This window comes from Rhinatrema bivittatum, chromosome 8, assembly GCF_901001135.1.
Source record: "Rhinatrema bivittatum chromosome 8, aRhiBiv1.1, whole genome shotgun sequence".
Classification (NCBI taxonomy): Eukaryota; Metazoa; Chordata; class Amphibia; order Gymnophiona; family Rhinatrematidae; genus Rhinatrema; species Rhinatrema bivittatum.
Window position 1 is genome coordinate 91964423 of NC_042622.1, and position 21940 is coordinate 91986362.

Consider the following 21940-nt stretch of genomic DNA (forward strand, 5'->3'; position numbering starts at 1 on the left):
TCTTTGCTTAAGGTCCCTCGATCTCCCAGCCCTAGTTAGAGGGCATCACGGTAAGTTTGTACATTCCTAGTGGTCGATTTCCGATGGTGCCATCTCCTGGTGGCCGCTGGCCATTGACCGCTTACTGGTTGTTTTTTCCAATGGCGTTGTCAGGATTTCGCTGATTTCCCCCCCAGGACTATTCCATTTCAGACCCCCATGAGGATTGTATATTGTGCCTGGGCGCTTCACACGATGTCTGGGGGTGTGCGTTCTGCGCCCAGATGACCCCCAAAGGACGCCAGGTACACCTAACAAAATGGAGAAGCTGTTCGGGCTCAGGAAGTATGAGCCCTCGGCGTTGGGGGCGTGAATGTCTTTGGATAAGGAGGGACCGGGGGCTACCGGTCCCTTGTTAGCTTCTCCATTGTCTGGTTCCCAAGTCAAGTTGGGCTCTGGGGACCTTGCCTCTTTGTTTCCTCTAGGTCCAGATCTGGTTTCATTGGAGTCTCCCTCTGCTCCGGGGAAAGACCAGGCTGAGCACAGTAGGAGGTCGAGGAAGCACAGTCACCAGTCACTGTCCTCGCATGAGTCCAAGCTCTGTGGAAGGCCCTGCATTGGCTGAGGGGCCCGAGGCGATCCCCATTGATTCCGGGTGTCGAGTACCGGTTCCCCTTGCGGCCTCCGAAGGGAACCTGGTTTCATCTCCTCCTCTTCAAGCTGTCTCGGCGTCATCGGCATTCAAGGAGGAGTAAGCGCAGAGTCCGGTTGGCTAGGCTCTACAAGGGTATCGAGCTGATGGCCCCAACAGGGCCACCGCAGACACTAGAACCTGCTCTGATGCACTATTAATGGAGCATTAGATTTGCAACTAGGTGTGTTGCCGATGCAACCCTTGCTGGTGCCTCGAGCAGAGACTATTCAAGTGGCCGATTCCTCAGACGAGGGAGGGCTCATCGGGGTAGATGGTCCTGCCTTTCCGCGGCAGGTCCCGTGATTGATGTTGCCCGAGACTCCATTGGGTTCCTCTGTGCCCTCAGAGGCTTTGGTGCCCACTGTGCCTGTTGTAACTCCTGGTGCCTTCCGTGCCCTGATGCTCTTTGGACTGCCGGTGCCTTCGGGATCCCGGCCTAGGGGTGTTACTCAGGGCTCCTCCACCGAGGTCCAAGGGCAGCCGAGTGAGAAGGATGCTCCATACGATCCCTGGGAGGATGATGCGTCCATGTCCTCTACAGAGGATTCCGAGCCCCTGCCCTCTGAGCTATCTCCTCCGAGGATTGGACATTGCTGCGTTTTGTGCCGGTGAGTCGATTCCGTTCCAGCTCTTGACTGAGGAGGACTCCAGACTCAAAATGCTAGATGTCCTCCAATTTGTGGATGTGTCCAAGGAGGTGGTGGCTGTGCCGGTACATGACATTTTCAAGGAATTGTTCTGCTTTGGGGGCACCCTATTTCTGTACTTCTGGTGAACCAGCAGACTGATGCTGTGTACCCAGTGCTGCCTACCACGGGTTTGAGCGGTGTCAGCTTCCGCACCAGGCCATGCACAAGAAGGCGAAGAGGTCTCGTACCCACTCTTTGGCTCGTCCAAGTCACATAGAAACATAGAAATGACGGCAGAAGAAGACCAAACAGCCCATCCAGTCTGCCAGCAAGCTTCACACATTTTTTCTCTACTTATCTGTTTTCTCTTAGCTCTTTGGTTCTATTTCCCTTCCACCCCCACCATTAATGTAGAGAGCAGTGATGGAGCTGCATCCAAGTGAAATATCAAGCTTGATTAGTTAGGGGGAGTAGGGGAAGTAACCGCCGCAATAAGCAAGCTACACCCATGATTATTTGTTTTACCCAGACTGTTATTCAGCCCTTATTGGTTGTTTTTCTTCTTCTCCCCTGCCGTTGAAGCAGGGAGCTATGCTGGATATGCGTGTAGTATCAGTTTTTATTTCCCCTGCCGTTGAAGCAGAGAGCTATGCTGGATATGCGTGAAGTAGCAGTTTTTCTTCTCCCCTGCCGTTAAAGCAGAGAGCTATGCTGGAAATGCATTGAAAGTGAAGTATCAGGCTTATTTGGTTTGGGGTAGTAACCGCCGTAACAAGCCAGCTACTCCCTGCTTTGTGAGTGCGAATCCTTTTTTCTTCTCCCCTGCCATTGAAGCAGAGAGCTATGCTGGATATGCGTGAAGTATGATGTCCTGGGAAGGAAGGTCTTCCAAGGCTCCATGCTGGCGGCTCGTATTGCTTGTTATCAATTGTATATGAGCCAGTACTCCAGGAACCTCTGGAAACAGGTTCAGGATCTGCTGGAACGCCTCCTCAGGAGCTACAGGAAGACCTTCTAAAGATGATGCAGCAGGGCTTGGAGTGTGATAAGCATGAGGTCCGGTCCACCTATGACGTATTTATTTATTTTATTTATTTAACAACTTTTAATATACCGACGTGGCTGCGGCGGGCATAGGTGCTTGGCGCATGGCCTGGCTTTGGGCCTCTGACCTCTGTCCAGCAGTGCAGGAGCGTATAGCGGACTTGCTCTGCACTGGAGAGAATCTCTTTGGAGATAAAATTGAGACGGTGGCACAGTTGAAGGATCATCATGAGACCCTTCATCTTTCGACCAGCACATCAGACCCACAGTCCACTGGCAAGAAGTCCTCAAGGCAAGGACCCAGATGTCCTTTTTACCGCCAAGGAAATACTATCCCTTGACGGTCAGAGCAAGGCCTCAAAGATCAGGGCCTAGGACATGCCTTGGGCAGCCGTGTACTCCTTGGATACAGCCAGCGCCCCAGCAGAGCCCTTCTACAGGGTTTTGACTGGCTGAGAGAGAGTGTGAGCCAGCCACCCGTACCCCCAACGATGGCTGTCAACTTGGACCATTGGATCCTATCCCCTAAAACCATCAGCGGGTCCCTTCAGACTCCGTGCCCCTCGTGGGGGTCTTCGGATCAGCAAATACTGTTGATGGAGCTCTAAGCCCTTCTAATGGCCAGGGTAATTGAGACCATTCTGCAAAAGCAGCAGGGCAGCGGCTTCTACTCCAGGTATTTTCTGATTCCAAAGAAAATAGGAGGCCTCCGGTCTGTTTTGGACCTGAGGGCCTTGAACAAATTCCTGGAATGGGAGAAGTTCAAGATGGTCTCGCTGGGTGCCCTAATTCCCCTCCTGCAAAGGGGGGATTGAGTAAGCAAAGCCAATCTAAAAGCTTACACCCACATCGACATTTCCCACATACATCATAAATACCTCCAATTTGTAGTAGGCGAGGATCACTTTCCGTACCAAGTGCTACCTTTCAGCCTGGCGTCTGTGCCCCGAGTTTTCACAAAATGTCTGGCAGTGGTGGGTACTCACCTGAGGAGACTACCAGTGCAGGTCTTTCCCTACCTGGAAAACTGGCTCATCAGGAGCACCACCAGGCAGGGTGCCCTGCAATCTCTAAGCTCCACTATTGCAGTGTTAAGAGACCCTGGGCTTTTTGATCAATTTCCCAAAGTCCCCACAGCTAGACATTATTGGTGCCAGATTCAATACAGCTCAGGCTTGGGCGCTCAACATAGTGTCCCTGGCAGGAGCAATCTCTGAATCGCCAAGCCTCCATGCACCGCAATCTATGGCTGTTGGGTCACATGACTTCGACTGTCCATATCACTCCATTCACTCATCTGCATATGCGCAGTGGACTGTACGGTCCTAATGGCGTCTGACCACCCAGGACCTGCAGGTGCGCATCAGAGTTACTCCACCCCTCCGGGAGTCCTTGTCATTGTGGGAGATCCTATCCAGCTTGGTGGTTGGGGTCCCTTTTCAGCTTCCCCTGCTCAAGTCATCCTCACCACAGATGCTTCCCACCTGGGTTGGGGTGCCCATGTAGAGGGTCTCTGACCACAGACCCTGGGTGTGATACAAGAGGAGCAGTGCCACATAAACTTCGTAGAGCTCTGAGCGATCCGGTACGTGCTTTGGGCATTTCAGGATCGCCTGGCAAACAGTGTCCTGGTTCAGACCGACAACAGGTGGAGATGTAGTACCTGAACAAGCAGGGTGGTACGAAGTCATTCCTCCTTTGTCAGGAAGCAGTCCAGATTTAGTCATGGACTCTGTTCCAGGGCATCCTGCTCCACGCCAGAGAATGTGGTGGTGGACAATCTGAGTCGATCCTTCTGCCCACATGACCACCTGAAGCAGGAAGTCGTGGATTTGGTCTTCTGCCTCTGGGGAACCCCAGACGTAGATCTTTTCGCTTCCCCCTACAATAGGAAGGTGAATCAGTTTTGCTCCCTGTTCAGGGGAAACTGTAAACCAGCATCGGATGCCTGCCATTGGGGCAAGGACCTCCTGTATGCGTATTCTCCGCTTCCACTAGTGCGAAGACTCTCCTGAAACTTCGACAGGTCTGGGGAACCATGATTCTCATCGCCCCGTATTGGCCAAAACACATTTGGTTCCCATTCTTGCAGGATCTTTCCCTAGGGGAACCAATCGGTCTGGGGACCTCCCCGGATCTCATCACACAGGATCAGGGCAGGCTGCGCCATCCCAACCTCCAGGCCTTGTCCCCATCGGCTTGGATGTTGAGAGGGTGATTTTCAGCCCCTAGACCTATCGGATGTTGCATCTTATTTTATTTTATTTTTAATTTTTATATACCGAGGTTCTTATAGAGACTACAAATCACTCCGGTTTACATATAACGATAAACTGCCCAACAGAGATAAGGGGCTTTACATAGAACAGTGGCACATATGGAACAATATAACCGGATGACAATTTAACATAATGATAATAAATAATATAGTATAGTTTAACATTGTAATTAATAAAATTATGTAATATAATCTGTATAATTTAACTATTTAACTTGGATAAGTGACCTATTAACCATGCCAGATATAAAATAATAAGAATAAAATGAATTTTTGAACTTAGAAATTGGGTCCTGTTGCGTCCCGGAAGCCTTCCACTAGGAAGTATTACGATCTGAAGTGGAAAAGGCTCTCCATTTGGTCTTGAGCATCACTGCTTGGATCTGTTCTCCTGCTCCATCTTGAAGCTTCTTGATTACCCTTCTGCAACTTCTAGGAGGCTGGCCTGAAGACCAACCATGTCGGAGTCCATCTCAGTGCTATTGGGGCCTACCACCGAGGGGTGGATGGTTCACCCGTCTCGATGCAGACTATCGTGGGGTGCTTTATGTGAGGCCTAATTCAGCTGAAGCCTCCCCTAAGACCCCCGCTGTCTCCTGGGACCCTCAACATGGTTTTGGCCCAAGCTTATGAAGACTCCGTTTGAGCTCTGCACTCCTGTGACCTGAAATATGTCTTGGAAGGTCGTCGTCTTGGTAGCGGTCATCTTTGGCACACAGTTGTCTGAATGTCAAGCTTTGGTGTCGTATTCACCTTATACGAAGTTCTTTCACAATAGGGTGGTCTTGCGTACACACTCAAGTTTCTGCCGAAGGTGGTCACGGAATTCCATCTGAATCAATCCATCATCCTGCCCACCTTTTTTCCCAAGCCACATTTGCACAAAGGTGAACAGGCTCTACACAGTCTGGATTGCAAGAGAGCCTTTGCCTTCTACCTGGAGCAGACAGCTGGCCACAGACAGTCAACACAACTCTTCGTCTCTTTCGACAAAACCTGTTTGGCAAGCAGATTCTTTCCACCTGGCTTGCAGATTGTATTTCTTTCTGCTATGTGCAGGCTGGACTTCAGCTTAGGGGTTATGTCAGGGCTCATTCTGTTAGAGCCATGGCAGCTTTGGTGGTCCCCCATGGATGAGATCTGCAAGGCTGCGACATGGAATTCCCTCCATATCTTTGCCTCACACTATTGTCTGGACAGGGACAGCTGATGTGACAGGAATTTCAGCCAGTCCGTCCTCAGGAATCTTTCAGCTGTGAAGCCCACCTCTTCGTGCCTCAGACCTATTGCTCAGGCTGACTCCCTCTATTACCAATAGCATTAGTGTTGTGCCCGTTGGCACCTGGTTTTGCCATTGGTCCTGTTGTTTTCAGGAGCAGCCCGTAGCTAGGGATTCACCCATATGTGAGGATTACCATCCTGCTTGTCCTAGGATAAAGCAGAGTTGCTTACCTGTAATAGGTATTTTCCTAGGACAGCAGGATATTAGTCCTCAGAAACCCGCCCACTGTACCCGCAGAGTTGGGTTTCCCCTAGTTTATTTTTTCATAATTCTATATTACGAGACTGAAGAGGGACCATGCGTGGATAGTGGCATGCTTGGCATATCCAGTGTGCCTAGTCAAAGTTCTGGAAACTTTGACAAAAGTTTTCTGTGCTGGGCTCCATTTGATGTCACCCATATGAGAGGACTAACATCTGCTGTCCTAGTGAGAACACCTGTTTACAGGTAAGCAACTCTGCTTTCTCTAGAGAACTCTTCAGCAGATCTGGGGCGTGCAGGGATCTGTGTATAAGCTGGCTCAATTTTCCCTCTAATGTTCCTGTAAGCTTGATGAGTTATTGTATACTGTTTCTGTTCCAGCCGAATTTGGGATACAGCATCTGGACAGTGCTTAAAAACGCTGATTGGTGAGTAGGGAAAAGATTATTGCTCACCAGTGTCTCTCCTGAAGGTGGGATCTCTCATAAATAATTTAATGTCCTTAGGAACAGCTGGGAGGGGGGGAAAAATCTCTCCACACCATTGTAGTGCTACTCTGCTCTGGTCCTGTGTCTGACTGATCACTTGAATTTGAATATTAAAAGGATCAGAGATCCTTGAAATCTGAGCTGCATGTCCAAGTGCAGCAGAGAAAGCAGTATTTTGCCTAGAGTTCATTAAGACAGCAGCTTATCATAGTTTCCAAATTTCAGCTGTGCATTTGGTAAAAGGAAATTGGACCCATAATGCTAAATGTTCTTTGTAATATTGAGAAGTGCATTTTAAAATTGAGGATTTTTTTTTTTTTTTTTTACTACTTCAATAATTTGTATATTTTATTTTCCAGTTAATTTGGTTGGAATGTTATAAATATAGTTCATTTTTTTAACTCTTTATTTTGAAAAGACAAGTACAACACTAAGAGGTAAAAGACAATACATTTATAAAAAAAAAAACCCATAAGGTTCGCAATTGACCTTTGCTCTTCCCAAGTAGTACAAATAAGAGACTCAACTCCTGGGGTGAAAGAAAAATAAAGGAGTCAACAAAAATATAAAAACATTTGTCATAACATTGCTAGTAACACTTCTTAACTAGTAATTAATTTCTAGTTTTGAGGGGTAATTTTCATTTTATTTTAATACAGATGATGATAATCCTCCCGTGTCTTTTGTGAAATTCTCTCCAAATGGAAAGTACATTTTAGCAGCGACTTTAGACAAGTGAGTACAGAGTAAAACTGAAATTGAGAATGTTCCTCATTGTCCATGCCAGACCAGTCCAAACAAATGGGTTATATCACCCCTGCCGGCAGGTGGAGACACAAGAAAAAAAATGCTCAAGCTGACTCCCCCCCCCCCCCCCATAGAGTTCTGGTGCTGCCTTCAGATCTTCAATATTTCTCTGTCTTCAGCAGATGGTGCAGACATGTGGACTGGTGCTGTAGCTATGTGTAGATCGTTCCCAGGAAGGCTTTTTATGCCCAGATTCTCGGTGAAACATAGGCAGAGTCTTGGGGGAACTCTTGTGTGATGGTTCTTAGTGGGACTGATTCTCTCTTCCCCCTTGGGAACTGACTAAGATTTGGGATTGTGAGTTTCTGCGCTGATGGATCAAGCTACCAGGTGGTCCTGGGTGACTTTGTTCCCTTGGCGAGTCTGGCAGCAGGAGCTACTGACTGCATACTCTCCCCTGTATTCTGGGAAAGCAACGGGCAGGCAATAGTTTAGCTTACCTTTGGCAAAGCTTTTTTTTTCTTAAATTATTTTGTGAAGGGATGTGGACGAAGGGCTCAAGGAGAAGTCCAAAGATGCTGCCCAAACAGGGCCACCATGGAATTTTTTTTTTTTTAATACAGGCTACAGCAATTTACAGCTTCACAAGCCTAATTTAGCCTTAAGAGACACTCTGGGAATCTTCATTTGTGTAGCAGGGGAAGAGAGATGTTTCTGCAGGCTGTTCCCTCCATCGTTTTGCTCTTAGGACAGGAGCGAGGAGCTGAAACAATCATGTGAAATCATCTGCTGAAAACTCCATAGAGAACTGGAGCTGCACAGGCTCCGTGTGCTTGAGAGAGAATGTGTAGTGCCCCCCCCCCCCCCCACCCCTGAAATGTCCCTCTTCGACTATCAGAGGAAGTAAGGAGTCTGCATGCTTAATATTTTATTTTTGTCATGAAGCATTTATAAAATGTCTGCTAAACCAGCAAAAAAAACCCCAAAACAAACCAAAACAGGAGTGCCAACCAAGCCCTGTTCCATATTCACTAGAGCGCTGCTTTCCATCATAGAGGTTAGGGCTCAGTCTGGGGAACCCATATTTTACTTTTGGCAGGGTGCTGACCATTGCAGTTCGTACTTGCCCTTGCCTGGTGTCTGCCTGCTCACAAGACAGGCAGAATGCTGATACACAGAGCCATCATGACTTATCTGTAGCACCATGCCACCTCATTTTTACAGCCATGCCAGAAGTCAGCAGGAGGGAGAGGGGAGAGTGTTCATCTCCGACACTCTAACTTGAGTCCAAATCTGGCACAATATCATAGGAGACTGGGAGGCAATGCAGGGAAAAGGGTGAGCTATAAATTTTGGTGTGCTGCACTAGCTAGGTCAGATGTAGGCAAAGGGCTGGACAAGAGGAGACAGCCTATCCAGCGGTCAGAGGGCCATTTCCTCCTCAGAAAGGGTTAATGCCTCAGTGGGGAGACTGTTCCGGTAGGAGAACCTGTCTTGCAGCTCTTGGTTGAATAATGAAAGGCAGCAATTCTTAGGGTTCTCCACCTTTTTCCCCAGTCAGAGGACTCTTCTGAGTTGTAAAAGAGACTAGAAGGGATCTTCTGGGTTCACAACCTTGACTGTTGAGAGAACCAGGCTACATAATGAGTATACTTGATGTCGGGGGTTACAGCCTCTGGCATGAAAGGACCATTAGTGGATCAAAATTAGTTTGGAGCCTCTGAGAGTCCAGTTTATGGAGGAGGTAATATTTCCCTTTGAGGGATCCATTTCTTCAATCTTGTTCATTCCCAGAGGAGACTGGGATTAAGGCATAAACTGCAAATCTCGCAGTGGACAGAGACTGGCTCTGGCTTGCTGTAAGGGACACAATTATGGAAGCTGTCTCGCTACGTTCTTGAATAGGATGCTTTCCTCTAGGGAGTCACGAAAGCAAGTCTTCAGCTGTGAAAGATCTACTTAACTTGGAACCTGAGTTTAGTTTTGAAGGGATCTGGCTTCCTTTTCTCTGAAGCCTCATAGGGCATTTCTTTGAGTTTTGTCGTTGAAGTCAGTCTCCTTGGTGGGCTTTGGTAATTTTAATGGAAGAGGAATTTCTGAACCCAAAACTAACCCCCCTTCTAAGGGTAATATTTCACTTCTGTTGGAACCGGGATTTTCTCACTTTGACAGTGAGAAAATATAGTGATGTAGGCCAGAACAGGGACATCCATTCTCAAGTCTGTTGTAGGTAACCTTTGAAATGTTTGTGGATCACCAGTTTTCTCTTGAATAGGTATTTGATGTGTCCTATTAAAGCACAATGATTTCTAAGGCATTGATTTCAGGAGGAATCATGGAGATGAACATTTTGGCCTACTCCAGTAAAAGTTTGCAGGTCCCAGAGAGCTTTCTGTCCAGCTTCCTTGATGAGTGTGCAGGACTCCTCATAGGCAGAATCAGAACCTGTCTTGCCAGAGGATAATGGCAGGGCAGCATCTTTTTTTTCTTTTCTGTTGCATCTCTTCTCTAAGATCCTCAGTGTAGGTGTGCAAGCCAGGAAAGGCTTCACCTTAGACGGAGGAGTTCTGAGAACTATTTTGGCTTCCTCCTGCCTGGTCTGGGAGAAGCTTTGGTACATCCCACTTGTTTGGACTGGTCTGGCATGGATGCTGATGAAGATGAAATTAGAACTTACCTGTTAATTTCCTTTCCTTTAGCCCTGCCAGACGAGCCCAGAACCCACCCAGGGAAGCCACAACAATCAAGAGCTCTGACAAGTTCAGAAAACTAGCAACAAGTACATTGTTGCCCACTCCGAAGGTAGTTGGCCTAATCATAACCTTGGTGTAGGGATTATCTAATTCCTGGGTTAATGACCTTGCTGCATCATGTTTTGGTTGTGATGATGATTTGGAAACCAAAACCAGCAATTGCCTGCGGTTATCTTAGCTTTGATATAAGATACTGAAGAGCTGAAGGCAGCACCAGATTCCTATAGAGGAGGTGAAGTCAATTTTGAGGGGGGTTTTTTTTCCTGTCTTCATCTGCTGGCAGGGGAACATAACCTGCTTCTTTGTATTGGTCTGGCAAGGCTAAAGGAAGGGAAATTAACAGGTAAGTTTAAATTTCACTCTATAAACCAGAGGTGAACAACCCTAATCCTTAAGGGCTGCAGACGGGTCAAGTTTTCAGAATATCTCTCAGAAAAGTAAAATATCTACATTATTAAATTATTCTGCTGTGAATTATGACATGCATGTGTCCTATTGATGGGAATTTGAGATTACTAATTGCTCATAACTGCAAAGTATGAAAAGGTATTTGTAAAGTGGGATGAGTTTTTTTATATCAATGTCTTTTGTGCCATAGTGCTGAATAGCTTGCAGTTAAAATATTTTGCTGATTTGCCCTAGATGAGCTGATTCCATATGTCAATAAAATGATTTTCTTACAAATACTTTATATAAATATTCAGTGCTGTAGCTAGCCAGTGGCCATGGCCATAGGCACAACTGCTGAAAGGGCACTGGCTGGCAGTGCAGGAGGAGTGCTGCTATGCTCACCACTTTAATGCACACTGGAAGTCGCCCAGCTGGGACACCTTTTCTCCATTTCCCCTGCTGGCAGACCTTTAATTTCATAATTGGAAGCTGCTCAGAGCCCTGTCATGGCAAGACCTGCCATGGAATCAAGCGGTGAAATTGTGCAAGGACAGAAAAGAGTTTATGTGCTTTCCTTCGTCCCCATTTCCCGTCAGGAGAGGGTGAAGCCACCAAAGGGCCTGGAAGGAGAAAGAGTGTGACTGTCTCCTATCCCCATGCACCTTCACAGCTTGATTCTGCTGCACCTCCTGATGCGAAATGGCTTGGAGCAGCTTGCCATCACAAAATTTAAGAACCTAAGAAATTGTCATACTGGGTCAGACCAAGGGTCCATTAAGCCCAGCATCCTGTTTCCAACAGAGGCCAATCCAGGCTGCAAGTACTCAAAAACGAAGTCTATCCCATGCTACTGATGCTAGTAATAGCAGTAGCTATTTTCTAAGTCAACTTGATTAATAGCAGGTAATGAACTTCTCCGCCAAGAACTCATCCAAACCTTTTTTTACACCCAGCTACACTAACGGCACTAACCACATCCCCTGGCGACAAATTCCAAAGTTTAATTGTGCATTGAGTGAAAAAGAATTTTCTCAGATTAGTTTTAAATGTGCTACATGCTAACTTCATGTAGTGCCCCCTAGTCCTTCTATTATGTGAAGAGTAAATAACTGATTCAAGGGGTCTCAGGGGTGTCCCAGGCCACAGGAAAGCAGAAAATCAGAAGGCCAATTCAAGCCAGATTTGGTGAGAGTGTCTGTGTTCTGTGAGTACGACTGTGAGGCTTTATGCTAGCGTGTAATTTCTGTGACAGGATCTGTTTCAATACAGCTTGTTAGAGCAGGATTTAAGATTTGGCACCCATAGGCAGATTACCAGAGCAGCACCCCTTTGAAGCTGTACCAGCACATACCCTAAAGCAAGCTCTTCTTTGGCCTGTATACTTATCACCATCATAATTTGGCACTCTAGGCAGTTGCCTATGCTTATAACAAGGCCTGCTTGTTTTTCCCAGACTCGGTAAAATTGTGTTTTAGGGCCTGGTGTAATATTTGCGGAACTGTCTTTTTAATAGGTAGGGTTGTTGCTGTTTAAGTCCTGGGAATTAGTGCTGTGTTTTAGAGATGTGAATCGGAACCAGAATCGGTTCAGATTTCAGTTCCGATTCACATCTCTATAGATGTGAATCGGAACCAGAATCGGTTCAGATTTCAGTTCCGATTCACATCTCTACTATGACAGGCTTGCTAGATATATAAGAACATAAGATATGCCATACTGGGTCAGACCAAGGGTCCATCAAGCCCAGTATCCTGTTTCCAGCAGTGGCCAAAGCAAGCCGCAAGTGCCTGGCTAGTACCCCAACATTAAAAAGATCCTAAGCTACTAATGCTGGTTACAAGCAGTGGCTTTTCCTTATTGATTCAGGACCAGTGGGTATTGTGCTCTTCTGCTAGCAGATGGGAGACTGAGTCAGATTTCAAAGCTGATGTCACTCTACATATATCCCTGCAGTAAACTCAGCTCTTCAGTATCTGTCCGTCTCCTAGCAGATGTGAACACTATCCCCTACACTAGTGTTAAGAATTACAGCAAAGAAGAAACAAATGTACCTTAAGGAAGATCGAGCCCCGCTCTCCTGCAGTGATACCTAAGGGTCCCTCCCCCAGTCGATTTCCTGAGGTGATCTCCGATATCCCTCAGAGGTGTGCCTTGGTCCGGCAGCTGGTTCTTGGCATGGACTTAGCCCCCAGTGTGCAGAAACGAGCACGGCGGTGAAAGTATTTCCCTCTCCCCCCGCAGCTGGAGACCGTCCAGCACACGATCGGTAAGCACAGAGACCAGGTAAGGAAAACAAATCTTTAAATTCAGGTCTCTGGTCTCCAGAGCTCGGATTGACGTGCCGAATCCGTCCCCGGCATGGTTGAAAGGGAGCATCGATCGGGTTGAGCAGCCTTGCTTGGGCTAGGCCCCAATGTGGTGCAAGGGTAGGTAGTCTGCGCCATCTTGAGCGCGGGGGGGGGGGGGGGGGGTTGTCGGCACCATCTTCCCTTCTCGGCTGCAGTACGCGCGGGGCAGGCCGGGCGGCCTAGGCGCCTAACTTGCTCTCGTCCAGCTTACACACACAGCGGCGCGCACAACTGAGCGCACCCGACGCGCACAACTACACGTACAGCCGCGTTTACATCTGCACACATGCAATTACATAGAGACAATGGTACCAGTACCCAAGAAGCCAGAAGGCACTTTCTTTGCACAGCCTGCCACATAAGAGCCTCGCAGCCTGAATTGGAGGTCCTGCCTGTGTCAATATTGCAAAGAAGCCCAGGGGGAGCCAAAGCCTGGTCCCTTACTGTCGGGAGATGGTTCCGGAATTACTGACGATAGCTCCCCAGACCTTTGCATCTCCAAGATGTCTTCCCCACAGGAGGGCACCTCTGGGGCCCCTACTCCGACTCCTGGGATTAACATGGACCCAGTGACCACCTCCTGGTTGGAATTTTTCCAAGGGCTGCAAGCCTTTGTCCTGGCACAATCAGCCCCAGCTGTGCCTCAGGCTCAACCAGTGCCGGAAGCACAAGATCCGCCCGGCTCGGATGCCTCAAGACATGCCTCTCCTAACCAAGAACTTCCCTAAGAGTGACCCAGACACCTCCGATGATAATGTCTCCCTGGAAGAAGGAGAAATCCCTCCAGGAATGGAACCATACCAAACCATGCTTAGCTTCTTCCACAAGGACGAATTACCAGCCCTTGTTTCCCAGACTCTGAAGATGCTGGGTATTCCTGGCACAGACCCTATGACGGAACCAAAGAAGAACCCCCATCTTGGTGTCCCTTCATAAGTCCTCATGCTACTTTCCAATGATGGAAGCCATCCAGGAACTGTGATTGACCTGGAATGGGATGCCCCGGAGGCCAGCTTCAAAGGGGGGCGGGCCTTGGAAGCCCTATACCCTCTAGAACCAGCGACCAAGGAACGCCTGCGTTTTCCGAAAGTGGACTCTATGGTCTGTGCCCTCTCAAAGCGAACAACGATTCCCGTTGAGGGAGGGGCTGAATTGAAGGACACTTAGGACAGACGATTGGAATCCATCCTTAAGCAGGCCTTCAACGCAACAGCAATGACACTGCAGATTGCTTCCTGCTGCGCACTGGTGGCACGCTCCTGCTTGCTCCTCTCGAGAGAGGTAAATAACTCCGGAACCTATACCGGTGAGACGATGGAACCTGCAGCAGCCTTCCTCATGGACACAAGCTCAGACCCGGTGTGCACCTCAGCCAGGGGAGTTGAATCGGTAGTGGCAGCCAGAAGATAACTAAGGCTAGGAAATTTGTCTGCGGACGCAACATCTAAAGCGAATCTCACAAGAATGCCTTTTAAAGGATCTCTCTTGTTCGGAAACAAATTGGAAAAGTTAGCCAGCAAATGGGTCGAATCCCCAGTGCCTTGGCTACCGGAAGATATGAATAAACGACCTCAGCGTCCCTCCCCCAGAAGAACCAAGGGCAGATGATCGCAGTGCTTTAGACCCTACAGGAACTTGCAGTTCCAGGCACCTCGTCCCTCCAGAACATAAGAACATAAGAAATTGCCATGCTGGGTCAGACCAAGGGTCCATCAAGCCCAGCATCCTGTTTCCAACAGAGGCCAAAACCAGGCCACAAGAACCTGGCAATTACCCAAACACTAAGAAGATCTCATGCTACTGATGCAATTAATAGCAGTGGCTATTCCCTAAGTAAAATTGATTAATAGCCATTAATGGACTTCTCCTCCAAGAACTTATCCAAACCTTTTTGAACCCAGCTACACTAACTGCACTAACCACATCCTCTGGCAACAAATTCCAGAGCTTTATTGTGCGCTGAGTGAAAAAGAATTTTCTCCGATTAGTCTTAAATGTGCTACTTGCTAACTTCATGGAATGCCCCCCTAGTCCTTCTATTATTCGAAAGTGAAAATAACCGAGTCACATCTACTCGTTCAAGACCTCTCATGATCTTAAAGACCTCTATCATATCCCCCCTCAGCTGTCTCTTCTCCAAGCTGAACAGCCCTAATCTCTTCAGCCTTTCCTCATAGGGAAGCTGTTCCATCCCCTTTATCATTTTGGTTGCCCTTCTCTGTACCTTCTCCATCGCAACTATATCTTTTTTGAGATGCGGCGACCAGAATTGTACACAGTATTCAAGGTGCGGTCTCACCATGGAGCGATATAGAGGCATTATGACATTTTCCGTTCTATTAACCATTCCCTTCCTAATAATTCCTAACATTCTATTTGCTTTTTTGACTGCTGCAGCACACTGAGCTGACTATTTTAAAGTATTATCCACTATGATGCCTAGATCTTTTTCCTGGGTGGTAGCTCCTAATATGGAACCTAACATCGTATAACTACAGCAAGGGTTATTTTTCCCTATATGCAACACCTTACACTTGTCCACATTAAATTTCATCTGCCATTTGGATGCCCAATCTTCAAGTCTTGCAAGGTCCTCCTGCAATGTATCACAGTCTGCTTATGATTTAACTACTCTGAATAATTTTGTATCATCTGCAGATTTGATAACCTCACTCATCGTGTTCCTTTCCAGATCATTTATATATATATATATATTGAAAAGCACAGGTCCAAGTACAGATCCCTGAGGCACTCCACTGTTTACCCTTTTCCACTGAGAAAATTGACCATTTAATCCTACTCTCTGTTTCCTGTCTTTTAACCAGCTTGTAATCCACGAAAGGACATCGCCTCCTATCCCATGACTTTTTAGTTTTCGTAGAAGCCTCTCATGAGGTCCCAGCCCTTTCGGAACAGACAGACCAAGAGGGGAGCAGGCCCTTGGGCAGGCTCCATCCATGCTCCACAATGAGAATGGGCAGACTCATCCACAGGAAGAGGATATAGGGGGTCGACTTACCCTCTTCTACCAAAGATGGGTCGATATAACATCTGACAAATGGGTTCTAAACATTATTCGAGGTTACTCTCTGAAGTTCCACAGCATCCCCCGAGACAAATTTATGTCACCCTGCCACTCCCACTCCAAGAGACTGGCAGTAGAAACCACTCTAACAAGACTACTCAGTCTGAAGGCAATAACTCCGGTTCCCACGTCCCAACAAAATATGGGGTGCTATTCCATTTATTTTATTGTTCCCAAAAAGGAAGGATCATTCCGGCCCATCTTGGACCTCAAGAACGTCAACCGTCATCTGCGGGTTCTACACTTCCGCATGGAAACTCTTCGCTCTGTAATAATGGCAGTACAACTGGGAGAGTTTCTAACCTCCCTGTACTCTTCCGAAGCCTACCTTCACATCCCAGTCCATCAGAATCACCAGTGCTTCATGTGCTTTGCGATACTGGGTCACCATTACCAGTTCTGAGTGCTACCCTTTGGCCTAGCAACCGCCCCAGAACGTTCATCAAAATCATGGTGGTTGTGGCGGCAACACTGAGGAAGGAAGGGAGTCTGGTATACCCTTACCTGTACGATTGGCTAATCAGGGCAAAGTCTTTGGAAGAGAGCCAGAAGGTGACCAGTAGAGTTAAGAGTCTACTGCAGGAACTCAGTTGGGTCGTGAACACGGGCAAGAGCAGTCTGCAGCCCTGGGGGCCCGTTTCGACACCAAACAGAACAAAGTCTTCCTCCCTCCTCCTAGGAGAAGGAAAACTGATGGAACAGTTACGAAGGTTGATGACCAATGCACGCCCCAAAGTATGGGACTATTTTCAAGTCCTTGGTCTCATGGCATCAACCCTGGATGTCATCCCGTGGGCAAGGGCCCATATGCGACCGCTCCAGTGCGCATTACTGTCACGATGGAACCCACTGTCCCAGGACTACTCAATTCTCCTCCAACTACCAGCAGAGGTACGTTCTCAGCTCCAGTGGTGGCTACAGGAAGACCACTTAAGCAGAGGAGTAAGCCTATTCCCACCGAACTGGATCTTGCTCACCACGGATGCGAGGGTGGGGAGCCCACTGTCAGGAACTGACGACCCAGAGACAATGGAACAAGGAAGAGGCGGAATGGAATATAAACCGCCTGGAAGCTCGAGCAGTCAGACTAGCGTGCCTGCGATTCAGCCACAGACTCCGAGTCAAAGCAATTCGAGTAATGTCAGACAATGCAACCGGTTGCTTATATCAACCGCCAAGGAGGATCCAAGAGCCAGCAGGTGTCTCTGGAGCTAGACCCTCTCATGGCATGGGCGGAGATAAACCTACAAGGGATCTCAGCCTCCCACATTGCAGGAAAAGAAAACATCTTAGCAGACTTCCTCAGCAGAGAGCCTGGATCTGGGGGAATAGATGCTGTCGACCACAGCCTTCCAAATGATAGTAAATCGCTGGGGCCTCCCAGCCATGGATCTACTGGCCATCCGTCTCAGTGCCAGGTCCCCAGATTCTTTAGCTGCAAATGAGAGCCACAATCCCAAGGAATTGACGCTCTCGTCCAGACTTGACCAGAGGAAGACTTACTGTACGCCTTCCCCCCCCCCCCCCTATGGCCACTACTGGGCAAGGTCATCCGCAAGATAGAACATCACAGGGGACTAATTCTACTAGTGGCCCCGGATTAACAAAGACTACCATGGTACGCAGACATGCAAAGACTCCTTGCGGGGAACTTGTGCCTACCTCTGCACAGGGACCTTCTCCAGCAGGGCCCAATTCTCCACGAAGATCAGTCTCGATTCTCTCTTACGATCTGGCCCTTGAGAGGACTCACCAGAAGAAGCGCAGCTACTCTAAGGCCATGATTGACACCCTGCTCCGAGTGTGCAGGTTCTCCACATCCCTGTCATACATACGGATCTGGAAAGTATTTGAAGCCTGGTGTGAGGACCGCGGGATTCTCCTGCAGACAGCCAAGATTACTATGATTCTGGAATTCCTACAGGATGGTATGAAGAAGGGGTTGTCTCAACTCCCTCAAGGTCCAAGTAGCTGCATTGGCCTGCTTCAGAGCAGAAGTGGACTGTATCCGGCTATCAACCCTTCCGAACTTGTCCCGCTTCCTGAAAGGGGTTAAACAACTCTGACCACCCCTAAAGTGGCCGGTGCCTCTGTGGAATCTCAATCTAGTATTAGACTTCCTAGCTGGTGCTTCCTTCGGACCAACACGTGGTCTGTTACTATGCCTCTTAACATTGAAGATGGCATTCCTGGTGGCAATATGTTCAGCTCGTCGCATCTCCGAACTACAGGCTCTATCCTGTCGGGAACCGTTCCTTAGATTCATGCCTGGAACCATACAACTGCGCACTGTCCCTTCCTTCCTACCGAAAATGGTTTCACTTGAACCAAACCATCTCCGGATGAACATAAGGACTCTGAAGGCTCACGCCTTCTTCGCCATCTAAATGTCGGTAGACTCCTGGTGCGATACCTGGAAAGATCGGAACTGGTGCGCAAAACGGATCGCTTGTTCGTACTTCCGGGCAGGAAGAAACAAGGAGAAGCGGCCTCGCGGGTGACCATAGCCCACTGGATCAAAGAAGTAATCAAGGCAGCCTACATAGAGGCAGGAAAACCTTACCTCTACAGGTTAAGGCTCATTCTACAAGAGCCCAGGCAGTCTCTTGGGCAGAAACCAAGCTGCTGTCGCCCACTGAGATCTGTTGGGCGGCGACGTAGTCCTCCATATGCACTTTTTCCAGGTTCCACCACCTGGATGTTCAGGCCTGAGAAGACGCAGCCTTCGCAAGGGCAGTAGTAAGTGGGCCACGGGCAGCCTCCCGCCCTGTCCGGTAGTAGCTTTTGTACATCCCATTGGTCCTGAGTCCATCTGGCTACACACTTGGAAATGGAGAAATTACCAGCTGGTATCGGTTCCCAGGTTGGAGTCAGTGCCCTTCTGGGCCCCACAGCTTTCCCCTGTCGATACAGTGGTTGTGGCTGGTTCCTCGGGGGAGAAAGCTCTGTCTAGACCGGCTGAGATGCCGAGGCTTGCTGTCCCCTGTTCAGCTCTCTTGCCGTCCCCTGTTCAGCTCTGCTGGTGCCTGCACTGCTAGATGAAGGCAGAGTGCCTAGGGCCCCAACCCCTGCTGAATTTCAGGGGGGATGACACCACAAAGTTCTCCACTCATGGCTCTAAGGGTGTCCCCTCAGAATCTTCTCCAGAGGAATGAAGGAAGTCTCCACCTAAGGACTTAATCGTAGGGTTTGTGAGGGTGATGGCGGAGGCCATCCCATTTCAGTTACTGACAGAGGAGGATGCCAGGCACAAAATGCCTGAAATCCACCATTTGAGGCGCCTGCTAAAGAGATTGTGCCGGTGCTGGTACATGACATCCTTGAGGAGTTACTGCTGAGAATGTGGGAACACCCTTCACAGTGCTTCCCATGAATAAGAAGGCTGACTGGCTTTACCTCATCCAAAAGGCTCCCAGGTTCGATAAGCAACAGCTTCCCCACCAGTTGATGGTGGCCGAACCCACTCTCAAGAGAGCCGAGCAGTCTCCGACCCATTCCTCGGTGCCCCCTGGGGAAGGATCACATAGCAATGGAAGCTCTTGGGGGAGAGGTTTTTCAGGGGATCCATGCTCATTGCTTGTATATCGTCCTACCGGATCTACATGATCCACTACTCACGGGACATCTGGAAGCAGGTGCAGGAAGTGGCCGAGCAGTTGCCTCAGCAGCAGGACACCCTCATGTTATGGTGCATAAGAGCCTGGAGTGCGGAAAACACAAGGTCCGAGCAGCCTACAATGTTTTTGAGATGGTATTGAGGGTCTCTGCAGTGGGAATTGATGCCCACAGAATGGCATGGTTGCAGGCCTTGAATCTCTGACCAGTGATTCAGGAACGACTCGCTGATGTGCCATAGACTAGAGAGAATCTTTTTGGAGATAGGGTGAGGGATGCGGTGGCCGAGCTCCAGGACCACCAAGAAACCTTCCAACAACTCTCTCCGCCAGCATTCTGGACCCGTCTTCTCTGCTAGGAGGTCAACGAGATCAGGGCAGAAGTCTCTTTCGCCAGAGGAAGGTACTATCCTTTGCCCCTTCGCTCCTGTCAGCAGCATCGGGGCTTCTGCAGCCATCCCAGGCAGCAGAGAGCCCCCAAGGCCCAGCCTGAGTCAACACCAGGGATGGGGTTTTGACTGGGTCATAGGGAGCATAGTCCAGTTCTCCTAGGACAAGCAGGATGGTAGTCCTCACACATGGGCGATATCATTGGATGGAGCCCAGCACGGAAAACTTATGTCAGTTTCTGGAACTTTGACTGAGCATGCCTAGCGTGCCCTATACCTCGCATCCACGCAGGGCTCCTCTGGTTTTTTGTTTTTTTTTTTTTGCATGGAGCTTTTGCCTCACGGTTAAATGAGCTTAGTTTTTCTTCAAGAAATTGCCTTAGAAAAACTTTTCCACCGATTTATTTTAGTTTTTTTTCATGTTTCACCGATGCCGGGTCCCTCTTGGTTCCCCTTAGACTTCTCAGTCAAGTTTTTCGGTGGTTTGGTAAGTTTATTTTTGCTTCTGTTTCCCCCATGGTGGCAGTGCCCACCGGCATCGACCACACACTGTCACCACCTCTTGTTTTTCTCCCTTTTTATTCTTCATGTCCTCATCCTGTTTGTTTATGCCCCCAGTGTCCAATGACCATGTCCATTACAGACCCCCCCCCATGAGGTGTGTCCTCTGCCTGGGGGCATCGCATTACGTCCAGGGTTGCTGCATGAGTGCCTGGATGATCCCTAAGGGACGTTACGCTTGACTCAACATGGAGAAACTCTTCAGGTCGAAGAAGTCCAAGACATTGGCATTAGTGACATCTACACCAATGGACCTTGGAGCCGTATCGATGGACACCAAGCCATCAACCTCTGCAGGGGCCGTCTGTTCCGTCGATGCTGCCGGCGGACACGGGCGCCGGAGACTGGCCACTGTTGGTCTCTTCCAGGTCTAGGATATCGGGTTCATCAACAACCTCTGCCCTGGGGAAAGACTGGGCCAAGCATCGAGGGAAGCCAAGGAAGCACTGACACAGGTCACCTTCGATGCACAGTGCCGGGCTCAGAAAGGTATTGGCTCATGCCATGATGCCCCCGAAGTGACCTTGCGGCGAGGACTGCCCATCCTTTATCGATGCCGGTGGTCCGTGACAGTCTCCACTGGTCCTGGTGCTAGTCACCAATCCACCTTCTGGATCTGAGGAAGATTTGGCCATCCTTCCTGCCTCATAGTCTGTTTTGGCATCAGCAGCTTTTGAGGAGTTGGAGCGCAGAGTCCAGCTGGTGGTGGAGCGGGCGCTGCAGGGCATTGAGCTGATGGCACAGATGGTGCGGTGCCTGTGCTTTCCCTGCTGGAACTGCTGCTGGAACAGCTCAGTGTGTTCATCGGTGTTACCAACCCAGTTGGTGTCTGTTCCCGGAAAGCAATCAGTGCTCCTTGCTGATTCCTTCTCTGAGGAAGCTCCATCGAGACAGGAACAAGAAGGCCAGCCCCCCCCCCCCCCCCCCCCCCCCCCCCAATCCAGCTTTGCTGGGGCCGGCGGCATGCCCATGCCTCTGGATGAAGGCCAAGCACCTAGGGTCCCATCCGCTGTGGATTACAGTGAGGGTGAGGCTCTGTATGACCCCTGGGGCTATGACACTGCAGAATTCTCCGAGCAATTAGAGGGTCTCTCTTTTCAGAGCTGTCTCCTCCAAAAGAGCGAAGGAGGTCTCCACCAGAGGACTTGACCTTGGCAGGTTTTCTGCAGGCAATGGCTGAAGACATCCCATTTCTGTTCATGACAGAGGAGGATGCCAGGCACAAGATGCTGGAAATCCCTCCAGTTCGTGGAGGCTCCTAAAGAGATCATGGTGCTCCCAGTGCATGAGATCTTTGAGTTGCTGAGAATCTGGGAACACCCCTCACGGTATCTCCTTTCAACAGGCAGGTGGATGAAGTTTACCTTATCCAGGCTACCAGATTTGAGAAGCATCAGCTGTCACACCAGTCAGTAGTTGTCAAATCTCCTCTCAAGAAGGCCAAGCACTCTCAGACCT

The 21940-nt window shown here is 49.0% G+C and overlaps 1 protein-coding gene across 5 annotated transcripts in view; it reads left to right on the forward strand.

Annotated features, from left to right (window-relative positions):
* WDR5 (WD repeat domain 5) overlaps nucleotides 1–21940 on the forward strand; it is a 113676-nt gene that overhangs the window by 65560 nt on the left and 26176 nt on the right. For all 5 annotated transcript variants that reach the window (XM_029612246.1, XM_029612245.1, XM_029612243.1 and 2 more), the window contains 2 exons: nucleotides 6489–6535; nucleotides 7255–7330. In XM_029612246.1, the coding sequence (XP_029468106.1) occupies nucleotides 6489–6535; nucleotides 7255–7330 (123 nt within the window). The remainder of the gene's footprint in view (nucleotides 1–6488; nucleotides 6536–7254; nucleotides 7331–21940) is intronic.